Source organism: Aspergillus versicolor (assembly GCF_001890125.1).
Source record: "Aspergillus versicolor CBS 583.65 unplaced genomic scaffold ASPVEscaffold_5, whole genome shotgun sequence".
NCBI classification, from domain to species: Eukaryota; Fungi; Ascomycota; class Eurotiomycetes; order Eurotiales; family Aspergillaceae; genus Aspergillus; species Aspergillus versicolor.
Genome location: NW_024467528.1, coordinates 298412 through 313240, shown reverse-complemented (window position 1 = coordinate 313240; position 14829 = coordinate 298412). Strand labels below are relative to the sequence as shown.

The window sequence follows — 14829 nt, the reverse complement described above, 5'->3', positions numbered from 1 at the left end:
GCCATGGGTTTTTGTTTGTCTTTCCGTTCCTTTTCCGTTTCTACTTGTTGTTATCTTCTTGCTGCCGGGTCTTCGAACATATCTGAGCGAAAAATTTCCGTCCTTGCTATCCTGCCATGTCTTGCAGCTCCATTTTGGCATCTATCAAACTATGGAAATAGAGAGTGGACCCACGCAGCTCTCTATCCTTTTCCTCCCTCTCTCGATCTCCTCAAACCCACTCATATTACATACCGTGCTGCATATGTACGCATAACTGAACCGAACCTAGCCTAACTCAACCGCTTCTGCTATACCATACCATACCATACCATACGATCCATCCCTCCATCCATCATCTATCGGTGTTCCTGGCGTCAAGTTCTCCAGGCGTGGTGTGCTTCTCCTTTTTCTTCTTTTCAGTCTCATTCTTACATACATTTATCCTTTCATCAACCTATATTTATGTTTGCCTTTTTTTTTTTTTTTTGCACTTTTCTCACTGGATCCATTGTTTGTTCGTTTGGGACTTTGGGTTTAATGGGGTTAAAGCGACCTAAAACAATTCAGTACCGAAGGGAGGGGGTTGTTCCAATAAGTTGAGTAATGAATGGGAAAATGCGCATGCAAATGCAGCAGCATCCGCAACGCGGTCATGGTCTAGCATATAGCACGCAAACAGCACTGCTAGGAGTTTGACTTTACTTTCTGAACCAAGTTTCTGGTGCATTTCGTCTCGATCGAATTGAATTGAATTGTGGAATAAGGATTTCTATTATTTTCCTGGTCTGGCTATTGGGTGAATAAGTAAACTGCTGCCGTAGTCGTGTATTGATGGTGATGCTAGGCAGTATGAAGCTAGGATCTCTCTGTCTATATGTCTCTCTATCGAATTGATTAACGCGAGAAATATGGGAGAATGGTATAATTGTTTTGGTAGTAAAAGTAGCTCAGAAATCAGATCCACTGGGTCCAGTCGAGTCTGGGTCTATATAACACACGATAACGGGACAAGACGGGACAGAAGGGAGAAAAGAATATGAACAGAGAGATATTAAAATGGAAATACTCTTAGGAATCTTTTGAGGGGAATTAAAATGACAGAATATAGACAAGCAGGTGGGTAGTTATACACATACTGAGCATGTATCGTCGTGACAAATAAAGGGACATTATGTATATGATACGTAGAACGAAATGGTGCCGCCGCTTGCTTTATACAGAACCAAGGTGGTCGCGTTGAGGGGAGCCAAGTAAGCAAGTAAAGTAACAGGCTAGCAGAAGGCTTCTATTAACATGTAAGGGAAGATGACGACGCATGCTGTCCAGAAGACGGTCACGCATCGGATCAATGCCAAGGGCAGCTTGTATAGCGGGGAGTCGCGGAGGATTAACCAGAGGGAGACGAAAGCGACGGCGAAGAAGTGGGCGAAGAGGACTTGTGGTTTCTTGAGAATCCCCCCAAGGAGGCTGGCGGGCTGGTTGTACATTCCCATGTCGAAATATTGGAAGCATCCGCGCTGTAGGGCTTTTAGGTTGTCGTCTAAAGGAGGAACCGAGTTAGTACCACAGCTTATAGCAGTGAATGAGTAGAAGCCACTTACCATCCGCAGCGAAAAGAGAGTATAGAGCTTGAGCTAGGATGTTGATGACTGATGCGCCCATCTTGCGTCTCCAGTGGAAAGCAGAAAGTTGTTTGAGGACAAGTGCGGTGTCGCTTAGCTTGGGGACGTTCATCGGGCTCAGCAGTTCACGGAGTATGACGACGTCGTTTAGCGCTACTGTCATACCACCTCCTGTAAGCGGATGTCGCATGTTGAGAGCATCTCCTAGTACTATTAATCCTGGCGTTTTGTTTGTGGCACTCGGCAAGAATGAATTTGGCATGGACCGCAGTTGACCCTTGTCTAACGCAGCGGCGAACGAAGGCTGGATGCATTTAGGGAGAGACGGCAGGACAACGTTTCGGAGATGACCCTTGACACCTCCATTCTTGACAGAGGCCGAGGGTAGGCTTTCGGGGATGTCGCAAAGTATTCTGGTCTCGCGTGTTCCGATCTGGTAGACGAGGACGGGCGGGCTATCAGTATTTAGAAGGACATGACCATAGTGTGGTTGAGGCAGTTCCGCATCAATGAGCTCCAGTCCCCAGAACTTCGACCGGACCTTGGGAGTATAAGGATGGTGTTGTTTCCGAAACTTGGAGGCGTAGCCGTCCGCAACGACGGTTACTTGACCGAAGTAGCAATCCTTGGTCTCCTTGGTCACGCACTCTACCCCAAGAACCTGCTTGGTATGCGAGCTAGTGACCAGGTCCGTAACCTTGGTCTCGACAATCGTGACATTGGGGCAAGCCCTGGCGGCCTCGCGTAGCTTCATGACGAACCGTCCATGGTGGAATGATTTGCCTTCTGGTCGCGGAGTCCCAGGACTTTGAATGGGGTACGGAATTTTGACAGGTTTTCCCCCGTAGGTAACATAGTATCCTTCAGTCGGAATCCCCTCAATTCCCTCCAGGCATTCCCGCAGACCCAGTTGCTCCAGGGCCGTGACACCTCCGGGTTGTAAGAGTTCGCCGACAATGCGGTCGGGCTCCTTGAGCGACTGCTCAAGCAAGAGGACACTCCGGCCTTGGCCCCCCAAAGCCACAGCCAATGCACATCCCAAAATTCCAGCTCCTATTATAACGACGTCGGCGTCATGGTGAACTCGTCTGCGGTGCTCGGCAGCGTCCGAGGACTTGAGGTCCTGACCGGTGACATGGCCGTGGGCGAGGGTTGTGGCCATCGTGGTGGCGGGAGAGAAATTCAGAGACTCGGCGCAGAAGGGATGATCGACAAGAGCAACGGAGGCGCGCTGCGCATATTCGGGTCGCAGAGCCTTGAAGAGCGAGTATAGCGACGAGGACGGGGAGAAATTGCGGCGGAGGGAGGAGGCAGCAGAAATCTTTAATAGGTGAGGTGTAAAGGGGGATGCGGAGTTTCCAAGTGGTTGTGCTCTGCGGCAGAAGTGGCCTGACTGCCTCCACCAGCTGCTAAGATCAACGGTGAACGTATGATGCGAATGGGACCTTGTTTATTGGCCCAAAAATACTGGAATTATTATTTTGTAGCCGAGAGTGCATTGTACAGGAAAGATCAAAGTCGCTGAACTCCCGCCAAGAATAATCACATGCAAAATGCTCACTGATAGTAATATACAGAGGTACAAGTCTAGATTACATCGGTTTCTGTCTATACTACAGAATTCAAGGTCCATTAACGCTCTCCAGTTCAACGCAAGCAGCCTCGTCCCATTGAGAGAGAATGGAGGACTCGTCGTTGTCGATGCGGCGCAGCACCTTCTCGAGCTCGTACTCTTCGTCCCACTCCTCGATCGCCTGCTTGAACAACTTCGCCTGGCCACGCCACATGTCGTATTTGTTTCCATATCCCTTCAGCCTTCGCCGGAATGATTTCTTTAATTCAGCATTGCCCCTTAGCTCTGAGTATTTGGGGTCGCCATTGCACTTTCCATGAAGGACGGAGGCTGCGAAATCCAGATAACGCAATTGGATCTGCTTCTCTGACATCGTATCCTCGCGGCGGACGATTCCCAAAACTCTGTCAACCTCGACGGCAAGATCTCGGCTGAGAGCGCTACCTCGGGAAATAGCGGTTAGAATGCACCACCGCATCCCCGCATAATTGTTGATCGCAGTAAACGCACGGAGGAACATCTTAATGCAAACAGCATCAAACTCCTTCAAACGTCCATATTTTGACGTATACACTGCCACAAGTAGATCAACTGCCAGCTCAGGTTTATTTGATGCAATCAAACGTCGGCTTGTGGAGGCGGTAATATTATGTTTTATTACCATTCTTCTGGTGAGCCAGCAGATCTTGTAGAAGCGGAACACAGCCAACTTAACGACTTCGTCCTCTGCTGAGGGGTTCAAATCTTTTATCTGTCGGTAGAAGATGGGCAGCGACTTTGTCCATGGGCCTTCCAACAAAGTTTGCGCGGCGCTCGGTCCGTGCTCAAGTAGCGTAGCAATCACCGCAAGTTCAACCTCGAGCGGCTTGAAGTGGAATCCGGCATATCTCGCGCCCTGGAAACACTGCAAGGCTTCAGCCATTTTCCCCATGTGCATGTAATAAATCATTTGATGGTGTAATTTCTGGAACTGATCGACGGGTCTCGAAGGTTTTGTTACTTCGTCCACCGTGCGCTTATACCATGCGTCAGGAAATTGTGCGTTCAAATTGTTGGTCACCGGTAAAAATGATCGACGGTCCTGGCCCAGAAGCTGCTGCGAGGCAGTGGCCCGCATATTTTCTTCTCGAGCAACACGCAGCATCTGCCAGAAGCCAACGGGTGAATCTTCGAGCGCTGATCGACGGTTGCGTAACAGCTCGATGAATGCCTTCTCGTCAACCTTGACTTTCCACCCACGTTGGCGCGCCATGCTTGTAAATTCAGAAACCATGGCTTCATCGCCCTTTTCGACGATTGCCTCCATTATGTGTTGGAAGAAAACCCGATCAGCATTGATGTCAAACTTATCAATGTATCGGTAAAGGAAGTCCTGAATCTCAACGCATGTATGTGATGGCCAATACTCCAGGAATATGCGGTCAAAGATATAGACGAAATCTCGCTTCTTGTTCGTCAGACCGAGATTTTGCATTTCCTGGAGACCATCATCCACGGCTGCCCAATCACATTGTAAAGCTTTGCCGTAAACCAGAAGACCTTTCATCCGACAAGTTAGTGGTACACGGTAAGTGGTTGTCATCTGGTGTACAAGAGCTTCAGCATCCGAGAATCGACCAAATTCCACATAGGCCTTGAGCAACGGGTTGACGAGCTTTTCGGTAGGCGCTTTATCCAAACGCCGCAGCACCATCAACAATTTTGTGAATTGGCCGTTCAGTAGCTCAATGCTTCGTGTCTTTTTCCACAGGCCGCTGAGATATGCGCCGCATAGTCCACAATCTCTGTCCTTGGATAGGTTTCGCAGCAGAACCCATTTGGCGCTTGTCAGTCTACGTGATTCAACCAAGCAGCGAAGAACAACGTCTAACAAGACCCCAGGGATAGAGAACTTTTCCCTATACCGCATGTAGATAGTCGCGGCTGATTCTATGCAGCCCTTCTTTGCCAGCGTAACAATCAAGATTCTCCACATCGTCGGTGATATTCGGTCCACTTCTTCCAAACGCTCAAAGACGCTTCTCGCGATAAAAACGTTATCCTGTCGGCAGTTTAAGAAGAAGGCTTGGGTAGCAAGCTCCCTCCGCTCAGATGATATGCCTTTGAGCGAGGCCGGATGCGCATCCAAGAATATTTGAGCGGCGTTGATGTAATCACCACGCTCAAAAAGCTCCTCCATGTTTTCAGTAAGCGTCTTTTGCTCCTTAGCGGAATTTCCAAGATCGCCCTCCACCGTCTCAACATATGGCTTTAATTCTGGTTCTTGGCTGATGTTTATAGATTTTAGGGGCGGCTCAGGCGGCCGGGAAGGAGGAAAGTTGGCTTTGTTTCCCGGGTTTAATGAGCTTTGATTCGGTTCGAGGTCCGCTCTGGAAGTTCCAGCTGCATTCGACATCGTAGTAGTAGTATTGTCGTCAAATGAGTTTGCTGACTTGATACTGTCAACTGAGAAATCGGGCGACTTTTCCTCGCGAGCACAACCCGACCCGAGAATTTGCGATTTTCTGAACTTTCTCTCCTCCTCCTTCCAGGCCTCAAGACCCATAAATTCGCCTGCTTCTGCTGCTTCCATCATACGAGAGAGCCTCCTAGCTGCCGATGTCGCATCATATCTGGGGGCTGAGGATTGGAGGGCCCTCTTATTCTCGACAATGCGTTCCGCAACACCAACCCGCCGATGGACATCATACGTGATAGCAGCAACCGTACAGCAGCTTCCCACAGTTGAGCCGGCGAGGGCCAGCCTCCGAAGCGTTCGAAGGGCGTTTCGCGAGGGAACGGCCGGAGGGCCGTGGGTAGGCATCTTGTCGAGTGACCACCGCAACCAGCGGGCAGCGGATCGGAATCTCAACTAATAACCATAAAGTGAAGAGAGAAGTAGGCTCAAGTCCAGGAATTCGTAATAAAGTCCAGATATCGAGTGTGGACTCATCAATGGGTTGAATTGTCGGGGTTGGTCCAAAATATTTGCTGGGGACGGACGTTCTTCGGAAAGTTTGCAGCTGACGGCGCGGTTGGCTTGTCTCGGTCCCCGTAGCAGCTTTCCGTTCCGGTCAACCCATGGTTATCGGCATCTCCTTCGCGGCTCCTGGGTGATCATGCCATGCGATGATGCGATGGCCTACACGCCTTGCTGCCGCGACAGTGGAGGAATTCGGCCGCCAGCTCAATCTCATTTTTAAATTACTCTGCCAAAATCATGATAGTGTTACATTGTCCCACAAGCTTGTGGGAATCTCAAATTATATAGCCCGAAAACCGTATGCTTTATCTATTGTACAAGAGAAGCGAATTTTTGGCCGGCAAAAAATTTCTTCTGTTCAAGACACCTCTCACTCTTGCAGCCTTGACAGCGAAGAGTCATTTGGCGGGAACATAAGTCCCCCGCTTGCAAGTGGTCACGAGCCAAATCTGCGAGAGCTTGGATGAATACCGGGTTGCCGTTCAAACTCTCAGCGCGCTTTACTCCCGGAGAATTGGCCTCTTCCATCACTTCTAGATCCAATTCGTACAGGGTCTCAATATGGTCACTGGTGAAAGCAATTGGGACAAGAACGATGTCGGAGTGGCCCTTCTTCACATATTCCTGAACAGTATCGCTAGTTTGAGCGCCGAGCCAAGCGGATGGTCCAACTTGAGACTGCCAGCACAGTCGGTAGGGATTGCTGAAATTTAGCCTTTGCATTACAGCATGAACGGTTGCAGCAACCTCTGCTGGGTAGGGGTCACCTAAAAAAAGGCATCAGTAACATGACCATTAGGCGGAGAGGCAAAAACGCCTTACCTCTGTTGACCACGCTCATAGGCAAACTGTGAGCCGAGAACAATAACACCACATTGCCTCTCTTTTCTTCGGGGTAGGTCTTGAGCTGATCTTCGATATTCTGTGCAAATGCTTCAACCAAACCGGGGTGTGTTGGCCAGCGATCAATAACACTCCATTGGATAGCGCCCGTCGAATCCACGTCGCCATTTCCACGCTTTCCCTCCAGTCGGTTCCTCCATTTCCACAGCTCATTGAGTGAGCTGCCCGTTGTAGAGCATGAGTACTGCGGATATTGCGTGAATGCGACAGCACGACCCCCCTTTCCGTTACCAAATCCGTCCTCTAGTAACTGGGTATACATTTCTTCCGTTAGGGGTGCGGCATATCGGAATGCGACGTAAGGCTTGTGAGGCGCGGATTCGGGGTTGAGTTTGTCTAATAGTTTGCACATTTCTGTACATTGATACTCAGACCATTTCCTGATTGGTGAACCTCCTCCAATATCCGAGTATTGTTTCTGGATCTTTGGTGTTCTCCTCTTCGCGATCAGTGGGCCGAGGTAGTTTTGGAGACGGCCTAGGGGGATTAGGTCGCCATCGGCCTGTATGACAAACGGAATGGTTAGACGATATTTTCAGAGGATGGGAGAGTATGGGCAGTAACGCACGAATAGTCTGCTCAGGAAATCTTCCACTTCGCCAGTTGTTGAAGGACCGCCCATATTTAAGAAGACCATTGCAGTCGGCCCTTTAGAACCCGTGGCATCTTGAGTAACCGGCGGTACAACTGTTGCAAGGCCACGTCTCTGTTCTCCGTTAATCCCTAGAGATATGCGAGATATTGGGCGCAGCAGTTGCTGCTGAAGCGTGAAGGTGCGTCGCAGAGCCATGACCGCAACGTCAGTTAGGTCAATTTGAGACACGAGCGTATCTCTGGGGATTGTGATATAAACTAAACGATATATCGAAAGGTATCAATAATTCTGCTGCATCCAGACTTAATGTAAAGAAAGGAACTGAATATTGTATAGTAGGTAAACGTCAGAAGCCAGTTCGATTTATGTTGGGCTGACAACTTCCACCTCAGTCGCCGCCGGCATCATGACGGAGAAGATTCGGTCCGCCCATCGGCCAATCACAAGGAAGCCGGGGTAATCAAGCTTGGCGTAATCACATGATGTTCGTGTCTTCCCCGCGTCGGTGCAGTCGGAGAAACGCGTTTGCCGGGCCTGGTGTGCCTCAGATAGGCAGAACACCGTAGTCGCCTTGATAACCACGAAGAGCTGGGGGCGGCCCCAATTTTCCTTTTACACAAGCTTCCCAATTTACTGTGATTTATTATTCACGGCATGGCCGAAGATAATCAATACCGCGAAGAGGACATCGCTGGTGAGGAGGAGGAGGAGCTGGACGAGACGGTATGGAGCATCGTTGTGCTTGCTTATCGGACTACCGCTTTGCTGACATGTGAGAGTAGAGCTACAAGTCATTTAGAGATGCCATTCTCTTTGCCATTGAAGTTAGTGACTCGATGCTCGAAATCCGTCCGTCCGCAGACCCCAAGAAACCCAGCCATGAGTCGCCAGCTACCGCCGCGTTGAAGTGTGCATACCATCTTATGCAGCAACGCATCATCTCCAATCCCCATGACATGATTGGTGTCCTATTGTATGGAACCAAACAATCTAAGTTCTACAACGAGGACGAAAACAGCCGTGGTGACTTATCATACCCCAACTGCTACCTCTTCACCGACCTTGATATCCCCTCTGCGCACGAGGTTCTCGAATTGCGGTCGCTAGTCGAGGACGAAGACAAAGCTAAGGATGTGCTTGTACCGTCGGAAGAGCATGTTTCCATGGCCAACTTATTGTTTTGCGCAAACCAAATATTCACATCAAAGGCTCCAAATTTCTTATCGCGCCGGCTGTTCATAGTCACTGATAACGATAACCCCCATGGAGATAACAAATCACTCCGCTCTGCGGCGACTGTTCGTGCGAAAGACTTATACGACCTTGGCGTTATTATTGAATTGTTTCCAATCTCTCAAGCTAAACATGAATTCGACACCTCGAAGTTCTATGACGTAAGTACATTCCGGCCAAACTCCGCAGAACAAGAACACTTACGATGGGTAGGATATCATATACAAAGCGTCTCCTATGGACCCAGAGGCTCCTGCCTATTTAAAGCCTGATTCGAAAACAACAGATGCCCAGGATGGTATCTCATTACTCAATGGTCTTTTGTCAAGCATCAATTCCAAATCTGTACCGCGCCGTGCGCAATTTTCAAACCTTTCTTTAGAGCTGGGCCCGGACCTGAAGATATCTGTGTCTGGCTATATTCTTTTCAAACGCCAGGAGCCGGCGAGGAGTTGCTTCGTGTGGCTAGGAGGGGAAAAACCACAAATCGCGAAGGGAGTGACTACACAGATCGCAGACGATTCAGCTCGAACTATCGAGAAATGGGAGATCAAGAAAGCGTACAAATTCGGAGGGGACCAAGTCTCGTTCACCCCAGAGGAACAAAAAGATTTACGGGATTTTGGTGAGCCGGTGATTCGAATTATTGGATTCAAGCCGCTTTCCGCCCTTCCTTTCTGGGCCAATATCAAGCATCCTCTATTTATCTACCCTTCCGAGGAGGATTATGTGGGGTCTACGCGAGTATTCTCCGCCTTGTATCAGAAACTCTTGAGAGACCAAAAGGTCGCGCTTGTCTGGTACATTACACGCAAGGCTATGGCCCCAACCCTTGGTGCAATGATGGCCGGTGAGGAGAAAGTTGATGAGAATGGCGTTCAAAAGTTTCCACCGGGAATGTGGATCGTGCCAATTCCCTTCGCGGACGATGTTCGGCAGAACCCAGAGGCTACCATTGAAGTTGCTCCAGAGCCACTCATCGATCAGATGCGAACGGTCATCCAGCAATTACAACTCCCAAAGGGCGTTTATGAGCCCCATAAATATCCCAATCCATGTAAGTACTTTTTGGTGTCTAATTCCCGGGAAATTAATACTAACAAACCAACTAGCGCTTCAGTGGCATTATCGGATACTGCAAGCGCTTGCCCTCGACGAAGACGTCCCAGTGCAACCAGAAGACAAGACGCTTCCTAAATATCGACAAATAGATAAGGTAAGCTGCGGTTGCCAACGATTTCGGGGTCTCTCAAACTGACTGTCTTTTTCCAGCGTGCTGGCGACTACGTTCTTTCCTGGTCCGATGAACTGGACAAACAATACAACATAATAGCCGCCAACGGACCAAAAAGCACACTCCCAAAAAGGCCCGCAAAAGGAGACGCGGCGGACAAAGCCGGGCCTCCAGCGAAGAAAATAAAGGCTGAAGGTGGTGGCTCCGCGGATCACCAGGAGGAAGTCCAGAAACACTACCAGAAGGGAACGCTGTCCAAAATGACGGTCGCTTCTCTCAAGGAGTATCTCACATCTCAGGGCCGGTCCGCTGCCGGTAAGAAGGCAGAGCTTGTTGAGCGGGTGGAGGAACTCATTGAGACGAAATAGTTCGGCGAACGATGGAGGGCATAAGATCAACTTGCACCATGTAATTTAGTAATGATAGACACGATACGACTTGAAGCCATGGTTTTTTTTTTTTTTTTTTTTTTTTTTTTTCGATACGAATTGTACAATCAAATTGAGGCATCGAACCTCGTGTTAAGGTCGTGTTTGATCCCAAGAAACCCGTCCTATTTAGCCCTTACTCCATGCTACTCGTATCTGGTGCTTTCTTCTCCAAGTATCCACCAACAACTCAAACAGATCGTTGCCATGAACAATAAATTAATATAGACCAAAAGCTGCGAGATGTATTAATTTATAACTTAGCCTCTAATCGTGTGTGAGAATCTAGGTAATATTGGCTCGCGGACGAAGGACGGGACAGACAGGTATACCCACGGCAGATATATATCTATTCCTGTTTCGGTCAAAAGAAGGCAGCACAACGAACGCATCAATTTACATCAATTCCACATTAGCACTCGACGACCGGGAAATCAATTTAGAGACTAATGTAATGATAAAATACAATTCCATTACTTGCTATTATTGTTTTGCGATTATTTGAAATTGTGCTTCCCCCACCTCTCATAGTGGAACGAAATTCCCAATGCGTTTATCCTTTACCAGAAACCCGAAATGAACATTTAAACTTGGAGAATGAGTATATAGGTCTATAAAAAGGACTTGTATTTGTATATTGACCTAAGTCTAAGACTTCTAGGGTTCATCTCTTGAACTTCTAAACCCAGGGGTATAGTATAGGCATAAGCAAATAATAACGAACGCTATAACGCTTTGCAGACAACATAAACGACCCAGCGGTAGATAGCAAGTAAGGAGCGATGGCGCTGGCGATAATGGAAAATGAGATAAATATCAGCGATAGGAGTCCAAGAGTTCATTAGATGCTCGATGTGGTGCTTTGCGTGATTGCGTGTGTTTGTGTGCGCGCGGGGGCGTATATGTATCAGCATTGCCCGTATACCTGGCAATAGCAAAGTTCCTGGTCAGGACAGCTAGAATAGGCATGTTAGCGAAATAGACAAGAAAACATGGGCGCGGAATCTGGCACATACTATACAGAGTCTTTGCCGAAGATAACGTGCCAGATATACTCCATAACCCGACCACTCGCGGCGTCGTTTTTATCGGTATCAATCACCCACTGTCTGATCTTGATGTAATCTTCCTTTGGTCGCTGGAGGACCTGGTCTCGTGATACGGCGAACTGCGCGCAACATGCTGCTGCGACTGAAGTGGGCATTTGGAGGTACTTCGATTTCTTTTCGTGATGACCGCGGCTGTATTCGTCTTCTTCGTCGAGTGAACTTGGACTTGTAGTTGAGTTCAGAGGCGGCGTGCTAGTTCCTTCGAATATCTCTGTCCAAACATCCTCGGTGACGTGTCCGTTTGGCTTATCGGGCGCGCCGCAACCTGGGTTTTGGTTGCATCGGAGATTGACGTAGCCGTTGCGCTGGACGAAATCGAGCTGCAATGAGCGTAAAGCGGCGACGTTGTCGTGCATTGGGGCATCAACGTGCCAGGCCATGAGGAATCCCGAGCGGTGGGAGTGGACGAAGGCGATTGTGGATGGGAGATTGTCGTAATGGTCTATTAGGTAGGTAAGGTATGCCATTGACTCGTGACCTTTGTTGCGTGGTGTCTTGAGGCGGTTGCTATCGGCGACTGTGTCCGCGGACGGATTTACTGTATAGATAGCTCGTTGCCAGCTGGACAGATTAGCTACCCAGACAAGAAATAGGGGCCTTTATCGCGATTCAGGCACGGAATGGGCGCATACTCTGGAAGTTCGTCATGGACCCAGTGTACAGGCTCTTCTTCGAGCCTTGCCATGACCACCACCTTGTCCCTGATAGTTCCATTGTAGGCAGCCCACTTGTCTAGGTGGGAATCTTTGCTGCTTAGCCAGTCGATCAGGTAGACGCCAGCGTGATACTGATCGGAGAGGTCTGCGAAATGAGCGAGTAGAAGGTATGCGGGGAGGCAAACGATCAAGGAGAGACAGAGGGCAATGCGATAGCCGCTCTTCATTATGAGTAACAATGGACGATTCGAGGCCCGGCGAGTTGTACTAGGCTAGAATGGGTTGATACATCTGCGGAACTGACGCTTGTTCGGGCCCAAAGAAGGAGTGACGAGTTTTCGAATGAAAGGAGTAGGACAGGACGTATCCAGCAGTCCAAGACGGGCAAATTGTGAGGTTGGAAGGGACAGACAGAAAGGCTAACCTTTCTTCAAGATCTCGGGGAAAAGCAAAAGAGAAAAGGGTCCAGAGATGGGCGAATTGGCGACATTTAGCATAGAACCAAGCATGGACTATCAGAGGGTCAAACCCAATCTTTCCTTCTCCCTCACCGCGGAGTGAAACCGGGGGAGGCAAATTCCCGTCCCATGGCTATCACAACGACGATTGAGTGCGGGTGAGCGGGTTGGGGAATTGGATAGACTCAATTGGCCAGTCCTCCATGGTTGATTGCGTGGGCCAGAGGCTGAGTGATTTGGAACCAGGACTTTACGAAGAAAAGGAGTGAAGAGCCCGTCGAGATGCCACGCGTTGGACCCGCAAGTAGCCCCTAAACCTGAGCCAAACGGCCGCGCCAGTCGCGACGTCTGTCATGGGCCATGGGCGTGCGTGGCGGCTCACCCAAAGTTGTGGTGGTGGAACTTGGAGCTGATTGCTGAAACCATACTGGACCGTCTCCCGTGGCTGTGAGTCCAGTGGAGAAGCTTAGCACTCTGGCTTGGATTATAGCAGATCCAGACGTTCCAACGCGTCTCAGCAGTCTCAAGGTAAAGCAGATCACCGCAGGCCGGCACACTACAGACTCAAGAAAGAAACCGAACTGCCTGCAACTGTCTGCTGAGCCCCGATCGCAGTCTTTGGCCGGGGCAGCTGGACGGGGTGGGGGCCAGGAACATGTAAGAACCTTAACTCTGAGGGGGCAAGGGTCCAACAGAATCCGCAGGATCAACACGTGGAGCCAGGACTAGCGGATTGGCGAATGACGTATGACGCAAGGGCAACGAGACATTCATGATCGCCCGCTCTGGTATGAGGTCTCAACCCGCCCGCATGCCAATTGGAAATTGCTCAGGGGTAAATCACAATAATGTCACAGCCTCACAGGCCTGCTGCGACGCTGGCACTTTTGAATTTTGAATTATGCTTCTATATATACAATCACGAGCTGTCTGCCCCCTCGTCTTCCTCGCTGCTAACTTCCTCGCCATCAGCAATGGCCTGTTCTCGTCGCTGCCGCGCGCGCTCTCTCTTCTTCTCGAGCAAGCTGTTGAGTTTCTTCGCAACGTTGAAAACCCCGCCAGTGCCAGCCCCGCAGGCAGCGCAGGATGGACTCTTTCGATAACGCTGTAGAGCGCATGCCTCGCAGAAGTAGTGACCACATTTTGTAATGATGGGATTCTGGTACGGCCTTTTGCAGATGATGCATGCGAAGGGGATATTTTCCAGCTCCTCCTCGTCGTCATCTTCATTATCGCCCGTTTTGTCACCCCGTTGTGATACCACCTTGCCGGCCACGTTTTTGCCTTTTGTGTTGACGTCCCAGTCCCGATCTAACTCCCAGCCCTGCTTATAATCTTCGCGCATATGACTGAACTTGCAGGAATCTCCGAAACCACAGTATCCGGTGAGTTTGTAGTCCTTACAAACGTCGGGCGCATAATCCATGTATGTCACTGTCCGCACATTGGTTGGCGCTTTGATGGGGCCAAACTGCTTCGTTGGGGCGTTGGGGTTTTTCTGAATGAACGACTGGTAGTTGGCTGCGCCCTTATAGGTACCGTCAGGCGCATCCGCGGTGGAGGACTCTGGGCGAGCTCGTGTGGACCCTAAGAGGTTCTTTGTGTTCAATTCATCATCGTACCAGTTGGAGTGTTTGGTGGCGTCGTTGGACGGGGCTAAAGGAGCAGCCGCGGCGGCAACAGGCTCATCGGAGTTGTTTGATCGTCGCGCATTTGATGCCGATGATGCAGACACTACTGCGTTCTTCCGACGTCTCTTGATTCTGTGGCCTTCTTCGTCGTCGGAGGATATGAAGCTCGAGTCGGAATCCGCGTCGGGAGGTGGCGATTCAGGCTTCTTGCGGAAGTTTCCCTTTTTGACCGAGCGCTTTTTGAAAGAGACTGGGGGTGCTGCATCCGCCATTTTGAGATTGTACACCGGTTGAGCGAGAGGACTGCTTGAGTGAGAAAAAAAGTGCTTGCTGATAACCTGCAGCACTTCTTTGCGGAGTGGCAAAAACACGTGACATCGATTAGTAACAACTGAACATCACGTGTTTATTTAGCCAACTAAGCAAAATAAGCAAACTAGGCA

At 49.6% G+C, this 14829-nt stretch overlaps 5 protein-coding genes across 5 annotated transcripts; 1 reads left to right on the top strand and 4 right to left on the bottom strand.

The window, feature by feature from the left end:
• Nucleotides 1-1253: 1253 nt before the first annotated feature.
• Nucleotides 1254-5980, bottom strand: ASPVEDRAFT_52898 (uncharacterized protein; the record flags this gene model as incomplete). The annotated part of the gene is made up of 3 exons (XM_040814716.1): nt 1254-1522; nt 1584-2859; nt 3242-5980. 3 exons carry the CDS (start codon nt 5978-5980, stop codon nt 1254-1256), a joined length of 4284 nt encoding a protein of 1427 aa, XP_040667914.1.
• A 468-nt stretch (nt 5981-6448) lies between these two features.
• ASPVEDRAFT_131668 (ferrochelatase HEM15) lies at nt 6449-7832 on the bottom strand (the record flags this gene model as incomplete). Its single annotated transcript, XM_040806846.1, has 3 exons — nt 6449-6906; nt 6962-7544; nt 7611-7832. 3 exons carry the CDS (start codon nt 7830-7832, stop codon nt 6449-6451), a joined length of 1263 nt encoding a protein of 420 aa, XP_040667913.1.
• A 641-nt stretch (nt 7833-8473) lies between these two features.
• On the top strand, nt 8474-10472 carry akuA (putative DSB repair complex subunit Ku70; the record flags this gene model as incomplete). Its single annotated transcript, XM_040806945.1, has 4 exons — nt 8474-9031; nt 9084-9927; nt 9983-10086; nt 10143-10472. The coding sequence occupies 4 exons, from the start codon at nt 8474-8476 to the stop codon at nt 10470-10472; spliced, it is 1836 nt and encodes a 611-aa protein (XP_040667912.1).
• Nucleotides 10473-11439: 967 nt separating this feature from the next.
• Nucleotides 11440-12524, bottom strand: ASPVEDRAFT_83664 (DUF3431 domain-containing protein; the record flags this gene model as incomplete). The annotated part of the gene is made up of 3 exons (XM_040817428.1): nt 11440-11488; nt 11549-12202; nt 12274-12524. The coding sequence occupies 3 exons, from the start codon at nt 12522-12524 to the stop codon at nt 11440-11442; spliced, it is 954 nt and encodes a 317-aa protein (XP_040667911.1).
• Nucleotides 12525-13695: 1171 nt separating this feature from the next.
• Nucleotides 13696-14658, bottom strand: ASPVEDRAFT_104590 (U2-type spliceosomal complex subunit CWC24; the record flags this gene model as incomplete). Its single annotated transcript, XM_040805590.1, has 1 exon — nt 13696-14658. A coding segment is annotated over one exon (963 nt), but the record flags the coding sequence as incomplete, so codon positions are not given.
• Between the last annotated feature and the right edge of the window lie 171 nt (nt 14659-14829).